Raw genomic sequence first — 19,355 nt, 5'->3', positions numbered from 1 at the left:
AGATGAGTCCTTCACGAGTTGTTTAAAATGCTGCATTAGAAATTACACCTTGAAACCCACTCATTCCAAAGAGAAGAATAAAAAATTGAAAAACTACCTTCAGAGGATTTTTTTTGTCAGAAATAGTGCCTTTTTTGGGGTGTATCAGCGGTATGCATGATGAAGAAATAGTAAAATACACTATGTGTATTAAGAAGTTGAAATTGTTTTTAAACAAAGCTTTATGCACTTCCCAAAACTTAGCAAATAGTTTCTGGTTGTATGGGAGTTTTAAAATTTTAAAATAAAAATCAGGGTTTGGGGGGGGAAAGTATTTTTAGAAGAAAATTAATTTATAAATATTCTCCAGTAGCAGTATTCAGAATACGTGAAGTACTCCTAGGAATTTGGCCTTATGTTTGGAAATGCCAATGTTTTCACCTTTAATCAGATTTTGATCAGGTCCATGTAATGGTTAAACCAGCTTGGCCTTCACCAAGACAAGAAATCTGTTGTGCCAGAGGATCATTGGGATTCAGCTTTGCCTTTTCTGCTTTGAAAGGGAACAAGTTCTGAGCGTGGCTTAAATTTCGTGGTGTTTTTCTTTATTCTGGTAGATTAAATCTCAAGTAGCACCATGCTGCTGTGATAAGCATCTGAGCAAGCTTTTCTTTTACCTCCTTCCAGATTTCTAGTAACTCCACGGCACAGGAGTGGTTATTCTTGAGCATGCACGCACAGCCCAGGGTAATCCTAGCCAGAACAAGAATGCTCAGATATTAAATACTCAGGTATCCCCAAGTTGGGCAGTTGCAGGTCTCTTCATGACAGCAAAGCCTTCCAAAATTTGGTAGCTGTGCCCCTCTTCAATCTGGGGAGGGGAAATGAAAAACTAACATGCCAATTTGATGTTATAACAGATAATTATAGGCTTTAGGAATAGAAAAGATGCCTGATTAAATGGCTCCAGCCATCTGCTATTGCAAGACTCTGAAGTAATCCTTGACCATTTTCATATTAAGAGCTGCCACGAAGATGTTCTCCCACTGCTTGTGCCACTCAGCTTGCCTAGAAAGCTGTTTCCTTCTCTAGCCTACTGGCATCCTAACTCACTTTTGCTTTGTATTATTTTAAATAGCAGTGATTCAACCTTTCTATCAGTGCTGTTGGGGTGGTGGCTTAAAAGTAGAACACATCTATTTTGACTTCAGAAATATAAATTGAAGAGATCCTTATTGTCACATGTGGTTTCAGATCAGGTTCTTCTTCTTCTTGTTGTTTGTGGTACAAAGGGAGCAGGATGAAAAGCCAGCTAGGCAAGCAGTTCCAAAAACCCAGCACTGGCCACTGTGGCTGCTTGTCCCCCTGCTCCTTGGGGTCCCAGGGGAGGCATAAGAAGAGCCTCAAGGGCCAGGCACAAGCTGCTCACATGGCACTCTGCCTCAGCTGCTCTAGGTGAGCCCAAAAGTAATTTTTCTGGTTTTGAAGCAAAATCCTTAGTCACATAGACCTGAAAGCAGCAGAGAGCTGTAAGCCTGATTTACCCTGAGCACTGTTCCTATAGAAAGTGTTGCTTCAACCAACTCTTTACAGATCAGGAAATATCCTGGTGCCAGGATCCTCCCTGCAATGGGCTGAGTTCCCAACTGCAGCCTAAACCAGTCCAAAAATGGGCCAGAAAACACGAGGGAGGGTTTCCACCTGAGCCAGAGAAGAGACAGAAGGAGCAGAGTCAGGCTGTAAGGAAGGACTATAATGGCACAGGAATAGCCAGGTAGAAATAAACATCTGGGTGATGCACATCTGTGTGAGAAGGACTGGTGATGGCATGTATAGAATGAAAAAGATCACTGCTGAAATGCAGGAAAGTGGAAAGATGCCTTTGTAAGGGCAAATTTTTCCCATTGAACATTAATTGCTTTCCATGGATACAAAATGTACTTTAAGTGATAAAAGGAGTGGCTGACAAGCAATGCTGTATTCAACAGATATCAGAGAATGCAATGTAGGTTAATTACCTTCCATTAAAATTAATGTTTTTTTTCCCAAAGAGGTGAGCCTCTGTTAGAGACAGAAGCTAATCTCCAAACTCCTGGTGTCTACTTCAGTGAAAAGAAGAGTGAGAAAAGGGATGAAATGGGGTGGTGAGGAGACACCAGCAGGAGCCATGGTGACTTTTTTTCCCTGGCATTGAGGCATCAGTTTTTTTACATTGCTTCCCATGGATTTTCCTCTTTGGTTACCTTCAGAAGCACAAGCAATGCCAGGAACTGCCCACAGCTCCCTCCAGGGCTTTGGGCTTCCCAAGCAGCGCCCACAGTTGCTGCTCCTGCTGACACAGTTTATTTAAATAAGGCAGGAAGAAAGTATTGATGTTTGCAGGAGGCAGTGTATCGTGTAAACTACCTCTGTGAGGTTTGAAAAATAAAAAACACTCTGGCATTCCTGCCACTCTGTAATTGAGGGATATCAGTCAGGTTAAGATCTTCTCAGGGAGTGGAAGGAACAGCCTGGGAATGAAAAACCTGCAACGTTGCATTTCCCATCCAACAGGGCACATGAAGTGTGGTGTGTCCCCTTGCCAAAGCTGTTTTGCCCTAAATCAGTTTCTTCTAGAGGGAAGGGGTGGGAAGGAAAGCATCAACCCATCAGTGGGGGTTTTTGGTGCCAGCAGGGTCACATCAGCTTCTTAAAGCCTTTGGGCACCCAAACCACAGAATGTGCTGGTGGTTATCAGCAAGTCTGAGCAGCAAAGCAGCACAGCAGGTGAGTGACAGGATGCAAACAGCAGGGAGGACCTGCCCCTGTGACTGCTGCAGTGCCTTTTCAGCCACACCTTTCTGGTAAATTGTAAAATGCCAGTCAGGGCACTCTGGAGAGGGGTAAAACGAGGTGTGCACACCCCAACTTCTTTCATGTCCTTGTGCCTTGAGGTGCTCTTAGAAAATGCATCCAAAGTTTGCCTTATGTTGCAGGATTTAGCCAAGAGACACTGAGCAGAGCACTAAGTGTCATTAAGAGAGTTTAGCAACAGGGTTCTGTGGTTCCAGATTCCAGGATGCCCTTATGCATATCCTCTCTGTGTGTGTGTGTGTGTGTGTGTGTGTGTGTGTATATATATATATACACATATATGTGTGTGTGTGTGTGTATGCAAGCAGAGTTTGCTTATATACACATCATATACACATCACTGTAAAGTCTGAGGGTTTGCAGGTTTAAAACAACATGTTGGTACCAGCTGTGTAGCGTGTTTTCTATGCATTGCATCAGTGTTGCTAATTTTCTATGCAGAGACACAGGCCCCATAAAAACTTGGCCCTCATTTTATGAAAACTTACCTGAGACATTACCAACTTAGTATCCTAAAGTCGTACTTGTAAAGAGACTGAAAAAAAAACCATGTAAGAATTTTCAGTTTTGGTACACATTAAGGTTGTCAATATCAGAGTAAGTTTAGTTCACGCAACCTTCCAGCATGGGTAACATTTTTTTTTTCTGTGAAACTCAATGACTACAAATACTTTAGTCTTGCAGAGGTTAGAAAGCAATGCTGCTTTATAATTTGGGTAGTATTCCCATTTTTTCATTATTTGGACTAGGCAACTAAGTAGTCCCAAGTTTTTCTTCATTAAAAGAAAAATAAAAAACTCTGCTTTTAATAGGTGTGTGCTTCACACTTTTCAAACTTCAATAGCATAAAATTCTTCACTTGGTCAAGAAAGCTGACTTAATTTGCTGCTAGGTTAAAAGTTTCACTTTTACATCCATAAATTCTCAAATTAAATTCAGTGCATTGCTTAAATTTCTAGCTGTAGTGCATTTAGCCTAATTGCTTTGGTAAGCTGGGTGCTCAGTAAGTCCTACTTCTCTGAATTTTCATCTTTAAAGGCCAGCAAAATAAGCCTGAGGGCCACAGGTGGGCTAGCCTGCTCCTTGGGATTCACCTGTGGGGTCTTTGGATATCTCTTGCAGTCTGACTGCATCCTCAGACCATATCTGATGAGGCTGTTCTGCTGACAAGGGAGAGCATTTAAACACCTGTAGGTTTTAGCTATTTAAGCCCAAATCAGTTTTGAAGCGGCAAGAAAGGCTGAACAAAATGGTTCAGATTTCAGTCAGTTGTCAACTAAATGTGTGCACTGGGCCTTTTAAGTATTTGGCCAGACACATCTTGATTGCTTGGCTTTTGTTTTCACCCTTGGAAAGTCAGCTGGGTAATGAATGCCCTGTAGCCAAAGTCCATTCTGGGATGCTGCGAGTGGGCTGGGCTGGGGGGAGTGTGTGTGTGGGGAGGGAGAATTAACCAAAAGCGGAGTTACATTCATGTATTTCCAAATTTTTGCAAGTCAAGGTGTTTTCAGTCATTTTCAGGTTTTTTGCCACGTTAAATGCAAAAATCACAGGGACGTGAAATGATGCCAGCAATGCAATCTCTAAGGTGGGCTCTTTTTGGGGACACAGCACAATGCAAACATGGAGGTGATGGAAACAGTCGAGGAAACTTCCACCAACGGCACCCTCAGAGGCAAGCCTCGTTTTTTCCTCTTTGTTTATGGTATTTTTAAGGCTTTGAGTTCTCACGCAACATATATGTCATTAAATGGCTGATTCCTCTCTGCACACGTTGCTGTGATGGCCTGTGGCAACCTGAATTAATTGTTTCAGTAGTTGATGGTGGTTACTAGCCGTAATTATTATAATTTGCATTTATAAAAACTTCTTTCATCTAAGGATCTCAAAATGCTTTTGCACACATTTAATTAAGCTTCACAACATCCTGTGAGGTAAGTGTCAAGAGTGTTGTTATACCCATTTTTACACGGGTTTCTCCAAGAAATCAAGGTCAGTCTCGAACGTGACTGGTATTTGGTTCGCATCACTCGCACAGGACGGGCAGCACGGCTGCAGGAGTTAGGAATGCTGATCTAGGTCACTGTGCATCTCCCACATGGCTCTTGCTGCTGCCACGCTGTGGGGACACACACCCCAAGCCATGGCAAACCCAGGATTCCCAGTCTGAGGTGGCCCTTTCCCTGCCTGGAGCACTGGAGCAGCAGAAAACTCTTGGGAAGAAAAAGAGATAAGCACCCAACAGGATGCACAAGATGAAAACCCACCTTGCAGAGTTCTTTCACAACTTTCTGCCTTAGCATTTAAGCCTCTCCTTGCAGCCTGCACACAGTAAGATGTGGCTGCTGTAGCCAGAGCCCAGAAAGCAGCTGCGGGCCATGCACAGTCACCCTTCAGCACCTGCTCTGGAAGAGGATGCACACACTTCACCTCCTCCCCTGCCAGCCTTGGACCAGCCCTATGGGCAATCAGCACTTCTGAGATCTGCTAAATCCTAGATTACCACTTGACAGATATTTAAAAGTGAGGATCAACCGAAGTAAAATAGACTTGGAACTTGGGGGACAGCAGCTTTCAAAAGCTCATTTCTTTTTCAAACAGATGACTATGTTGTTGAAATTGAACCTAGCTCTCTGTAAGGTCTGTTGATCACCATAATAGCCCTGAGGAAGATAGGTCTAAGTAAGTGCTTGCAAATTGAGTAAGGAGTCCCAGGCCATACCTTCATGAGTTCTTTAGCATCCTCATCAATTTATGTTTACATAAATGGTTTACATGTGGCAATGACCAGATTAGCTATTTGGAAAGAACTCTGCCCGTGGATGCACTTATTCCAAAATAAAAGCCACTTTGCTTTTCTAAATTAAGTGCACTTACAGGTAGAGAATGATTATTCTGAATAACATAAGAAAGAAAATAATTTCATTCCCAAGCGGGCTACTGAGCAGAAATATTCTGAAACCATCTGTCTAATTTCTCATATTGATGCTTCTTAAGGCACAGACAAAGTCACAGAATTAACAACCGATTTTGTTTTCAATCCATTGTTTTCTTGGAGAGGGTGTGCCAGTGCAAGGCAGGAGCCAGAGATTCCTTTCAGTTTCCCTGAGTCAATGTACAGGATTTATTCTGCTCCATGTCTCTCTTGTGGAGGGAGGAATGCCTGGCAGCCAGAGGAGAAGGTCTAGCACAAGAACATTCATAATTTCATTTTACCTAGTGCTGTCTTACCTCCATCAGAAATGGCACAGTCATTGGCCTAACCCTGCATTTTCACTGAAGCTTTCTTCTGCTTGTTTTCTTCTCCAAACTTGTTCATGCCTGCTGTGGCACAGAAAAGAAAAGTATATCAGCAACCATATTTGACACGCATGACAGAACACAATGCTATGGGAATCCCAGCATCAGGCCCTCAGAGGAGCTTTTATTGCTGCCACCAGAAAGTTTCCAATAACTTCACATTTTTGGGGTATGTTTCTTTATTTGGAGGGGGGGAGGTAAAAATTCTCCTCGTGTTATCTCATATTGCAGAAACTGAGACTCGATGGGTGCTGCATTATCCTTTTTGGACCTCAATCACTCCAAAAGATTCAAGATGAACTCTGCCTGCCCAGGCACCAGAGTCGGTGCCCCAGGGAATTTCTTCATATCTAAGGGATGTGCAGGATGTGTACTCGCATGCCCTTGCTGCCTCTCAGCTCTAGCTGTACATGCAGTTTTGCTTTGGGAACCTGTACCTCCAGTATTGCAATATCTTTTGCAGTCTCTGTCATCAAGAGTTTAAATACAGTTCAGATCAGTGTTAGTGGCCCAGCTCCAAATGAGGAGAATTGCTGCAATTCGTTATCTTGACAAATTAACTGGTCTGAGGCAATTCCTTTTTGAGAGAGATACAATTACCTAACTCTTGAACTCTAGCGTTGCTCCAATGCTATGGCATAGTTATGCACCTGCTCAAAAAGTGTGGATACTACTTCCCCATCCATAAATTAAATTCTTGCACTAGGAGCTGATTAAAAAAAAAAAAAAAAGGTTTTCTGAGGTGCCAAGGTGGCTGTTTGCACGGGGGTGGGACAATATGGGAAAGGCAGTGTCCTTGTCACCAAACCACGAGAGGAGGGGCTGGCACAGAGAGTGTTCTACCAGAGAAATAAATCACCAGTTGTCCCATCCTCTGTTTTAAGTCTAGCTTCCTGCTCCAGTGGAAGAAGGTGGCTTTCCTACTCCCAATCTACCATATGGAAAAGAGTAGCCTATTCAGACCTAAACCAGATTTTTTGGGGGAAAAAAAATCCAGGGTGTTTTCTTTGTGAGATTTAGGTAAAATTTTCTATTTCAATCCTTCATTCTTCATGTAACGGGTGGAAAATGGGTTGCCATCAGCACTCCACTCCTGATGTGGACTGGGAAGGCAAAGTGACCTCCAGCCTCGCCCTTACCTCCTGGCCTTGAGGACCAGCTCCTTTCTGCCTTTTCTACCAAGCAATGAGAACAGATCCACAGTTACACATTGTTCCTCCAGCCCAGCGTGGGCAGACACACTCCTCATCCTCTTCCCCGTGGAAAGACACTCCTTCTGCCCCTCAGCCATAGCTCACCTGTGGGCATCATCTTTCCTTGGAAAAGGGCTCCCAGGTGCTGAAAGAGATCCCTTAACCATTCATTTGAACCACTGCCTTTTGGAAGCTGTTTAGGATAAAGCCGTTGTGTTTGCCTAGAGCCTCTTCGTATGGACTTGGTGGCTGGGAGTTTCCTTGAGCTCCTCTTTGAACTCCAAGCCTTCAGCATCCAAAACATTTTAACCCTCCATCTCTTTTCTCCTTTATCAGTTTGGCCGGCTTCCAGCTGGCAGGCTCCCATCGCGCATCTCGCCTTTGCAGATTTGCCTTTTCCAATTAACCCCTCGGAATGGTTTTCTTCTCCCCGGAGCCTCCGGTCCGGCCGGCGCTTCTCCCGAGGGGCGGCGTAGGGTGGAGGAGCCGGGTCCCGGGGTTAGAACGGGTGTGCCCCACGCGGGTCCCGGGGTTAGAACGGGTGCGCCCCACGCGGGGTTAGAACGGGTGTGCCCCACGCGGGGTCCCGGGGTTAGAACGGGTGTGTCCCACGCGGGGTCCGGGGTTAGAACGGGTGTGCCCCACGCGGGGTTAGAACGGGTGTGCCCCACGCGGGGTCCGGGGTTAGAACGGGTGTGCCCCACGCGGGGTCCGGGGTTAGAACGGGTGTGCCCCACGCGGTGTGAGAACGGGTGTGCCCCACGCGGGGTCCCGGGGTTAGAACGGGTGTGCCCCACGCGGGGTTAGAACGGGTGTGCCCCACGCGGGTCCCGGGGTTAGAACGGGTGTGCCCCACGCGGGGTCCCGGGGTTAGAACGGGTGTGCCCCACGCGGGGGTTAGAACGGGTGTGTCCCACGCGGGTCCCGGGGTTATAACGGGTGTGCCCCACGCGGGGGTTAGAACGGGTGTGTCCCACGCGGGGTCCGGGGTTAGAACGGGTGTGCCCCACGCGGGGTCCGGGGCTGGCGCGGGTGTGCCCCACGCGGGGTCCGGGGTTAGAACGGGTGTGCCCCACGCGGGGTTAGAACGGGTGTGCCCCACGCGGGGTCCGGGGCTGGCGCGGGTGTGTCCCACGCGGGGTCCGGGGTTAGAACGGGTGCGCCCCACGCGGGTCCCGGGGTGAGAACGGGTGTGTCCCACACGGGGTCCGGGGTTAGAACGGGTGTGTCCCACGCGGGGTTAGAACGGGTGTGCCCCACGCGGGGGTTAGAACGGGTGTGTCCCACGCGGGGTCCCGGGCTGGCGCGGATGTGTCCCACGCGGGGTTAGAACGGGTGTGTCCCACGCGGGGCGGCACGGGGAACTCGCAGGCTCGGCACTGCCGGCTCTGCCCGCTGTGGGTTGGGGCTTGCAGCGCCGGAGGCGTTTTTGCCTCTGCGGAGTCCCTGGAGCATCACTCGTGAACAATGAGATCTTCCCCGAATGCTTGCGCGGGGGTGCTGGGGAGAACGCGCCCGCGTTTCCACCGTGGAAAGGCTGCAGCCTTCTCCCCGAACAGCTGGGGAGAGTCTCTGCTCGCCAGCACCTCTTCCCCAGCTTTCTTTTAAGCAGTTATTTCTAGGGAGCCACCTAAAATTAAAAACAAATAAACCAAAACCAAAGAAAAGTCAAGACCGTGTGCCTAAAGCATCACTTAAAACAAAGACTCCCAGTGTCCAGGAGCGTCCTCCCGCCTGTGCCGCTGTAACCGCGGAGCTGCAGCTGGCTCAGAGGCACGCACAGGGAGGGGACAGAGCTCACCGTGCCAGGGCTGCCCGGCAAACCTCCCCAGGCTGGGAGGCCGACAGCACCCAGAGGTGCGGATCCCCATTGCTGAGACACCAGCCAGGCCCTTCGAGTGAGCCAGGCTGGAGCTGAAGCACATCCTTGGTTGTTCGCTCCCTCCCAGCTGGAGACCCAGCACGGCTTGGTGCTGCCACATCTGCATCCCCCTGGAAGACATAGCTTTTTTTTCCCCTTTTGTTTTGGTTTTTTAATTAATTAATATTAGCACTGCTGGGGTAGTTTCTAAGGAACCTGATTGCTTAGGCTCCAGGGACATATAAAATTAACTTTTCAGGCTGTATAGCGGTTAGCTTAATTTTGTGTATGATTCTAGCAGAGCAAACGAGTAGTAGAGATGGAAATCTCGGCCAATGTTAGTAAAGACTCAGCATTTCCATTTGCAGAAAGGTTTTAAAACCAGATTTCACAGCAAGCAGCAGAAAACTGCTAAGTATAAGTGTCTACACTACCAAAAAAGCAACAGAACAAAGCAGTTGTTTATAAATGTTAGCAGCTTCTTTAGTTTGATCACATAACTTTTATATTAATTCTTAAATTTCCTGGCACACCCACTAAAACATTTTTACTGCTGCTAATACCTCTACTACCCAACTGGTGAAATAATGACATGTTATGCTACTATTAATGATTGATTCTACTGTTAAGGATTGATTTCAATCACTAAATACCTTATCTTCTCAAGCATCAAATTGTTAAACAACAGAACTGGGAGATATTCAGATTTAATTTCAGGAATAATCTTATCCCGCTCTAAACAGTAACAGCTGCTCTCAATGACTTTTAGGAGTACTACAAAACCAATATTTCGACAATTTGTATTTGTCAAATGCAAACATGTCAACCTTGGGAATTAACAAAACAACACAAAAATAATCTAAAAATAAAAATCCATGGAAAACTAGCCCAGAAAAAGCAAAGTAGTTTAGAGTTACATTTTTCCACACTCACAAACAAGGCTCTGTGGTTTCCCTGTAGGAATTTGTTGAAACAAAACCATTTTATTAGAATATGTTTCTTTAGAAAGAAATTTTTCAGGAGAACAATTATAGCCAGAAAAAAGAGCTGACCACACTCAAATCAGCAATGGAAGTTCCCAGTGATTTTGATACCAGAAGAATTTTATGCAGTGGCTTTAGAAATAGCTTTATGTAGTTTGAGAAAACCTGGGATAGAATTAAGTTATCATAACTTGATAATGTGTGAAATCCTGCTCAATCTCATGCCTTCTGCAGCAGTTATCTGCCTTTAAAAAATCCCTAAAAAGTCTTAAAATCATGACAGCTTGCTTTCAACAGGTAAAAAATAAATACTTAATTTTTTAAAAGTTATTGCATAATAAGAGGATATATGAATTTATTTACATAGAATTAGCTGCTCATATAAAAAAATTAATTTGTTTAAACGCCCAGGAGAAAGAATATGTGATTGTCAGTAAAGTCTACAGTTTTACAGCACTTACTTGAATTAACAATTTGCATTTCTTCAGACCCTTGATTAGTTTCTCTCAGAAAAACGCTATTTACCTTTTTTATTTTTGTAGAACGGCAATGTGGCTGAAGCCTGTGTGGTTCACTGGGAGTTCATTGGGATATATTTGCAATTCCTGAAGCAAAAAAGTGATATTTTATCTTTAGAAAGAGTTACATTTTTTTTTAACTTATTGAATTTTCCCGAGATCAGCATGAAGAGCTCTGATTAAATGCTTGCTTCAGCGTTTTAAAGGCTTCTTGTGTCCCTGTTGCCTAAGGAGGTCGCACATGAGGATTGCTCTGTAAACATCAGATTGTGCAGAATTGGCTCTGCACACCATGCCAGCCACACAAAGAGGAAGTCAAATGGCTTATCTCTCACTTATCAACTAGTTTATTTTTCACGCCCAAAAAAGGCTGCTACAAGAGCAGCTGCCACTTTGTAAATAATTTAATGGCTGCTGTTAAGTAGAGCTGTCCATTTTGCAAACAATATTAAAAGGAGATTTCCGTTTTGCCACGGATTTGCACGTTTTGAAATGCGTTTTTATCCCTGGAAGTCCAGCGCAGGATCCTGGAGAATGGAAACAGCTTCTGATTTGCAGACACAGATTCCAAAGAGAATAGATATGTTTAAATAATGACAGATGTGTGGGCAGGCAAGGCGTGATATCTCATCACCTGCATGCATCACCCAGACAGCATCCTGCTCATTAAAGCACAGAACTTTCAGTGGACTTGTAAAGAAAAATATTTGGCTCTTTCAGACAGGTGTGAGATGCAGCAATAGCAATTATCACCAAATTTTGGAAATGTAGACCATGCATTGGGTCATTGTATGGTTGGGTATACACCATGCTATCCCAATATTGATCAGGACAAATGGGATTTAAAAACAATATATTTTTAGCACAAAAGATTCGTATTCTTGCACAATACCAACAATACCAACTCTCACATTTTTGAAATTCAAATTCAGATTGAAATCCCCAGATCTTAACATGTTAAGCAAATGGTAGTTTAGAATTTAGACAGCAAGAGCTTATTGTGCAATAGGGCAAAGGAATATCTCGGATTGCCTGAATATAAAATCTTAGGTGAAACTTGTGATCTCTCCAGTGCTAGCACAAAGGTCTCCATCAAGCACCAAACCCCAGCCAGAGCCCTCATCTAAATGTGAGGACCACCACCCTCTCCCACCTCTGTGGCAGTGTTGCCAAAATCCTTCCCTTTCTAATTAAAAGTGGGATATGTTGCCTCTAGTTTGGGAAGGGCTGTGTTGTTTAAACAGTGTTCCTTGCTCATTTGTTTTTCCTGCTTTAGCACTTCTCACGGGGAACAGAGTCCATTTCCCACAACAAAAATAATTATTTCTTTATAGCTCATACCTGATGGTTTTGTGGCTTTGAACCACTCCTGGCATCCACACTGCAGCTGTATCCCCAGACCACAATAGGTTCAATGCTCATAACTGTTTTAACATATCAGATATTTATTTTAGATATGAAAGTGCAGAGAAATCTATTTGCAGTCCTGTGGGTAAGAGCCCTGCTCTTCCCCAGGTTTTGTGCTTGCAGATGGCAGACTGCTCTGTTTTCCATGAGCTTTCCATGGATCCAGCAGCATTATTTAACAGGGTGTAGCTGTGCTACATCCATAGCACAAAATATCAGCCACTGGCCATGCTGTAATTCATTGCTCATAGCATTAATATATTAGAAATATGGCACCCAAGGACTCTATACATCCAAATTGTATCCCAGCCCAGGTTAAAAAGCTGCTGGGTACCCCCTGGAGCACAGGCAGGAGTTATACTGAGGTGGCTGGTGTGAGGACTGGGATTTACTCAGTGCTGGTTCTCAGCAGGGACAAAAAACCACAAATCACTACTGTGATGGAAAGAGATCAAGAAAAATTGACCCAATTCTCATTTGTTACTTTTGTCAGTACACACTCCTCTTTCAGCATCTCTCACTTGTTTTTTCTTCTGCTTTTATTTCTCTTTGGATTCTTTCTTTAAAGATAGAGGAGAAATTGCACCAGTTTATGTTCTGAAATGTCCCCACTTCTTGGAGCTGGGTCAGCCTCAGGAGAAGTCATGGGCATCATATATTGGTGAAAGTTTGTAGCTTTAAGGGGGTAAATTATTTAGGCCTTAGATATTACTAAGTGGAAAAAGAAAAAAAAAGAGAAAAGAAAAATGAATTACAGATGCTCAGCTCACACTGTACATCTGAGCTTTGACATTTTGCAAATTCAAAGGTTTAACATTCTGTTTCTTAACAAATTCTGGCCAAGTGAAGAGGGAGGCTCTTCAGGACCAAAGCTCCATTCCAGCTGGGAGCACAGCAGTGTTCCAAAGCAGAGACTGTCAAAGTTTATGCCACAAAACCTGCAGTGGATTTTGCCTAATTTTTTTTTCCCCCATCAACAGGAATTTTGTTTAAGCCCTTTCCCAGAGCTCTTCATGTATATGAAATGCAGCTTCTCACAAACCTTTGTAAGTTCTCAATACTGTTCCTCTTGTTCTCTTGGCTTTTCATTCTGCAAGGCTCCAAGAAGAGCTCTGCAGAGAAACCTCCCTTACTTGCCCTGGATTTAAGTTTCTGAGATTAAAGCATTGCCTGTACACTTGTTTTCTCATCTGCTTTTATCTCTCTTCGGATTCTTTTTTTAAAGATGGAGGAGAAATTGCACCAGTGCTGGTTTAGCACCTTTATTTACTGTAGTGTGGTGTGCATGCTTGAGGTGTGCTGCCTTCAAACGAGCTGGCCATTTTCAACCATTCCCACACTGGGGAAAGGCTGGAAATGTGGGGAGCAGCAGCACAGACAGCACCAGCCACCTGGGAAAGCCAAACCTTGGCACATTCACCCTCCCTCACACCACAGATGCCACTAATGTTTAGGTGGCACGAAGAGCAGGAATATTCCGCAGCAATCCCACGGCATTGGATTTTTAAGACTCAGAGGTTCAGAAAGGATTACGAGGAGATTTGCCCTCCTAAACCAGCTCTGGGTCTCCAGACAAAATGCAAACCAACATCGTGGCAACACCCACCAGGCTGTTACATCCTCCCACTGCCCACAGTGCCACCACGGCATCCTGCAGATCAGCTCACACAGGATCCAAGAAGGCAGAGAACAAGGGAACAAGACCAGGATTAGAGGGAGGGAAAATGCAAAAGGGTCTTATGATTATGAGAAAAATCTTTTAAAGTCTTTATCTGTAACAGGATTTTTTTTTCTTAATCCAAACTCTGCTAGCCTGCGTTTTGATTAATTTTTAAAATTTAAGTCTCACACCTAGAATATGCATTTCCTCTTCTATATTTTTAAGTGCTTCAGATATTTTTAAACAATTTCCATTACTAGAAGGCTCAGACTAGAATTTGTGAATTGGATGCTCATGCTTCACCTACTGAAAACTTCAGGCCTTAATTGTGAACCAAAATATTTTAAAACAAAGCAAAGGGAAGTCTTTGTTTTTAAAGGAAGGAGTCACACATATTCCTCTGGGGAACTAGTCCAGTTGATAAGACTTTGATCCCTATGGCTCATGCAGCAGCCTTTGGCAGCCAGCTGGACCTTCTGTGGTTGACAATTTAGAGAATGCATTTCCTCCTTGCTATCTACAGCCAATACACACTCTGTCTCTGTCTTTCAAAAACTCTTGGACCTGTTTCTCGTTGCTGGTCATTGGCTACTTGGCCTCCTTTATGAGCCAAAGGTGAAAGCTGTGGAAGCATGTGGGTTTCCATTCAGTTTGATCCCTTGCAGGAGAGGACATCCTTGTCCTTATGGCCAACAGCTGGCAGCCTGGTTGGTGCTTTCAGATGAATTAAGTGTGATACCATATCTTAACAGAACTTCTGGGGCAGTCAGATGAAGAAGAGCCATCTTGTGAAGCTTGCCCTGACCAATCTGCAGGGCAGGGAGGAGGGTGCAGCCCGCCTGCATCCAGCCCTGCCGACAGACCACCAGCACCAAGCTGCTCCCACGGGTGAGTTGTGAACGGTTCCAAAATTAATGTTTGATAGTCTGAGCCTCCCTGACACCTGCAGTTGTCTGTGGTTATTATGACTGTAAACCAAATAAAACATTAACACACTACGAACTAAGAAAAACCTGGAAGCCCAGAGGACGAGGCATAGACACAATGAAATCTCCAGAAATGCAGTTTGCAAGCTTTTAACACACACTAGCACAACCATTTTCAAATTAAATAGTCTGGGCAAAGGCATCTTTGCTTGTTGAATGTGGAGAAAAGAGAAATACAGCAATGAAAACACAGCAAATTAACAGTTTGCAGGTTGTGAACAGAACTTTTAAAAACCTGACATGATCTTTACAGATTCCTGTAAGCAGATCACTAGCCTGTAATCAAAATCCCTGGGAAGATCTTTTGAGAGTGCCCTTCTTCTGAAGCTGATTAAAACCTTGAACTTAGCTATGAGAGAAACAACAGTTCTGATAATTGGGATTTTTTTCCCAGCATTTTTGTTGCTAGTGAACCTGCACACCATCTTGCAAGGGATAGGAAATAAAAAAGAAACAGCTCTTCTGCCAAGATTGAAAAAACATTTGTTTCTGTTATTTTTCTTCATGCATTCTTGATAGAAAAGAAAAAAATCTGGTATTTGTTCCCAGTGAGTATATAAATGTGTAGACTATAGGCTTATTTGTATTTTCTATGCCTACTGTCTGTAGGGATGTTTTCAGTAAATCTGGTGTGAGTATGACATTGAAGTTCCACATTGCATTCATCCCAGACATTTGTGTGTAACTGTGCTGAACACACAGTTCATTTTCTTCTTTCTTCATTTTCTTCCTTCCTTCTCTTTCTGGAAAACTGTATATTAACTAGTTTTCTCTCTCCTCTCGCATGGGAACATTGAGTTTTTTCAGTATTCAGTGTTATATTCATTTTACCAGCTGCACACCATGAGTGAAGTGCTTATTTTATACACTGCCTACAACTTTTAGGATATGGGACACGCTCTAAAGCTTTCAGAGCTATCTAATGGGTTTGGAGGTGGGGCTGGCTTTAAAAATAGAGTGCACAGTTATTCCTTCTTAACTGTTGGGATGAAGATACCACTGGCCTGATATGGGTAAATTATAAATTTCCATGCTGCATTGTCTCCAGAGGGCTCTCCAAGCGCTCCAGTAAAAGGAGCTCCCTCAGCAGCGCACCTGAGCCGGGGCTGATCCCAACACGCCTCTGATCCCAAGGGAAGAACACGCTGTCCTCCCTCCCTTTGGCTCCCCTCTTCCCTCTGGAGGTTGCTGTGACTCACACACCTCTGGCAGTGCCACGTCTGCCTTGTCAGGCACCTCGGGAGAGAGGCTGAGAGCTCAGCCCTGCGCCAGCTCCTGGGCTCCCCACCTCGCCACCTTCGCCTGCACCAGGTGGGCCACCAGAAGTTGCTGAGCCTCCTTGCAGTCTCCAGAGCTTCATAAACGGCTGGGATTTCCCAAGGCTTTTGTTTGGAGAGCATAAAGCAAGCTCCCAGCCGTGCTCCTCCACCTGGGACACCCGGAGATGCCGCTGACCTCCGCCGGGCGAGGCCGGAGATTTCGGCGGCCGCCTCCAACGCCGTGGAAGAAAACTTCTCACGGCTCTCCTGGCTGGCCACAGCTGCTTGAAGCCTGCCAACAAGAATTTAGGTTTCGAAGGCACTCCCTGTGACAACACCAGCCGGCTGGGAAGGTCACCTGCTGAGGCACAGGTGACTCCAATTGCTTTTTCCCTGTGCTTAAAGAAAGCCACGGGTGGTTACAAGCACCCAGCTGTGGCTTGGTTTGCCTCCAGTTTCACAGAGCTGCTCTTCTAAAATGCATCTGCTGCCACATCTGTATCAGGCGTCTTCATGTGGAGAAATCTCTATAAAGAAAGGAAGTTTTAGTGTTGGGACCCTACATAAATAGGGCTGTTCTCTGTTCTGCAGTCATTGCAGTGTTTCGTCTCTCTGTCCCAGATACTCCAGCATTGCCAGAGACTTTTGGCTTCTTCTGGGTAGTAGTGGTTCTTTAAGTTTCTGTAAGAGCACAGCAGGACTTTGCAGTTGTTCAGCAAGAGTATCCAGTGGCTGTTCTTTCTTCTTTCAGAGTCTTCTGTTACTCTGCCTTGGCTTTACATCTTTGTACCAGCTAGTCACACCAATTGCTGCATTACTGCATTTCTAACACAACCACCCCTATCAGTCCTGGATGCTGTCCCAAATCTGCATTTCTCTCATCTTTCTGGAAGCTAATCTCCAGCTAATCTCCAGCACTTACTTTCTTCCTTGTATTTCAGCTCTTGGGACAGCTGAGGCATATCTCATGAGTTACACCTAGACAGAAGTCATGAGCAAGGGCCCTGTGAAGACTAGCAGAAGACACTTATGTTTCACTTGCCTAATAAACCTGGTTTCTGATGCCCTTCAGGGAGTTTGACATCTGCATAGGTGTAACTGGAGCCCAGTTTTCAGTTTGTGTGATTAAAAAATCACTTCAGCTAACTCTTCACATCACCATAATCTCCTTTGCTTAATGAGGAAAGGCAAAATCTGGGATGAAGACAGGGACAGCAAATTGTCAGAAGAGGATGGAAACAAAATAATAATTCATAAAACAATCTCAAGGGTTTATTTCTTTAATAACTTATTCTTGATTTAACTCCATGATGTTTTATGGGAGCAGCACTTGTGGAGAGCTGTAGTCAGATTTCTGGTCTGTATGCACACACACACAAAGTTATGGGCACTAAAGATTTCAAGACAGCATTCCAGAAAGCAGCTTTTCATTTACTGCCTGATTTCTTTCACTCTAACCTGAAAAGGACAGTTAAACACCACCAACTGTGCACAGTCCAGTGAATAATTTTGTAAGATAAATATCTCACCTCTGGCTTACCTTTGGTATTGACCATTGCCTTCTCTCCTTCCAAGTGTCAGCTGTGTTTTAGCCTGGAAGTTCCTGCCCTCCCATTGCTGTTGTTACCTGTTTATGAAAACATTTTGATCAGCATGAGCCTGCAGCAGAAGCTTGTGCCAGAGGAGGATATTTTGGATGCTGTTGCTCAGAGGACCAAGGCAGCATGCTGATCCTCTCAGCCACACACAGGAGCTGAGTGAGGTCCTGTGCCACAGCTCATTCCTGCATGAGTCAAGCAGAGAGTGCCTGTGACCATGCCAGAGTCTGGCTCCAGAGCCTCACTCCTCTGCCACAGGCCCTGGGAGCTGCAGGGTGGGTTTCCTCCCCACCAGTGTGCCATTCTCTTTCCTTACCACAATGTGTTGTGGGCTTAAGGGTCTTCCATTTGTTGGCAGTGTCAGGATGCATGTGAAGCTGGGTTGGAGGGGTTTGTAGCTCATTATCCAATTATCTAGTCCCCATCCCCCAACCCAGAACCACTCCCATTTTAATTGGGCTATTGTTTTAGTACAAATTATTAGGATAGAAGGCAAAAGTGTTTGTCATCACAGTGATTTTTACAATAAAACTTCCTTTAAAATACGCACATTCCTATTTCTCTACAAGGTTCTTATTTAATCTCATGAGCATGTCTGTATATTTTGAATCTGTAGCATCACTGAGCAAGCAGATGCTTTCCTAAGCAAACCTTTGGAAGTTCTAACAGTATCTTTCAGATCTGTTCTTAAATCAACATAGAGGGAGGGAATTAGATTATCCTACAGCATCCCCTTTTGCGTGTCACATAAAAAACAACATTAAATGGATTTCTTACTGCTAAATGACTGTTCTGTGCAATTAAAATAAGAGTTTCTCACCGTTATGGCTCCCGCCTTTTTCAAAAGTCCTCTTTGACCAGGAAGCAAACCCAGTCTTAAAATAGCAGCAATATAGGTTGAGGGATAACATCTTCCAGGTTCAGGTGTAATCCTACCACCTGCTCTATGTGCCTGAGCAGCTTTCAGTTCCAAATTAACTCTGTTAATAGGCGTGATGCAGGGATGTGACGAGGTGATGGAGGAAATTCATGTCAGGTGTGGGATCCAGGAGCTCAGCTGCACCCAGTGCTGCTCCTGCCTGGCTGCTGCAGCCCTCCCCCCCTTTCCTTCTCTTTCTTCTCTTCCTTATTCTTTGCCACTGCCCAGGAGCTTCATGTGCCTCAAGAGTGCAACAGCAGGCAGATATCATTGGCTTGGTGCAAAGTTGCACTCTCAATTTCTACATCTGTAAAACTAAGATAATACATTACCAAATTCAGAGGGGCAAATTAATCAGTCAGTGCGCACACTGCACCTTGAAAATACAAAATTAACTCTTCTGAGCCCATGAGTGCTCAAGATGCATCAAGGTGTGCTCCATGGCCTCTTGATTCCAGACAAAGGTCCCCTTGATTAAATTAGGTTGCTAATGTATTAACGCATTAGCACACTTGAAGAAAGAAAAGTCTGAAAAAGCAATTTGGCTTCATCACATGAACGGTGTGTATACTTAATGGAAATTTTTCCAGCATTCACAAAACAAAGAAAAATCAATAAAATGTCTGCCAACTGTTCCACTGAAAACATTTTATAATCTATAGCACTGAGAAGCCTGAGCCAAGATAAACCAGCCTTGCTGACAGAAAATACTGACAATTATTTTACATTGATTCAACTTGGCCCAGCCCAGACTGACCTTGTTTATTCATCTCAGTCTCTTAATTCATATTAACTTGGCATCAAAATGGGACATGTGGCATGTGGGCTGAAGACCCATT

General features: G+C 44.5%; 1 protein-coding gene across 1 annotated transcript in view; it reads left to right on the top strand.

The window, feature by feature from the left end:
* The window catches only part of WDPCP (WD repeat containing planar cell polarity effector), a 148,702-nt gene that overhangs the window by 120,162 nt on the left and 9,185 nt on the right, over positions 1–19,355 (top strand). Inside the window, exon 16 of the mRNA XM_021555836.2 lies at positions 14,507–14,642. Coding sequence (XP_021411511.2) covers positions 14,507–14,642 — 136 coding nt within the window. The remainder of the gene's footprint in view (positions 1–14,506; positions 14,643–19,355) is intronic.

This window comes from Lonchura striata, chromosome 3 (assembly GCF_046129695.1).
Source record: "Lonchura striata isolate bLonStr1 chromosome 3, bLonStr1.mat, whole genome shotgun sequence".
In the NCBI taxonomy this organism is placed as follows: domain Eukaryota; kingdom Metazoa; phylum Chordata; class Aves; order Passeriformes; family Estrildidae; genus Lonchura; species Lonchura striata.
The sequence above is the reverse complement of the archived record's forward strand: the minus strand, read 5'-3'. Positions and strand labels throughout refer to the sequence as shown.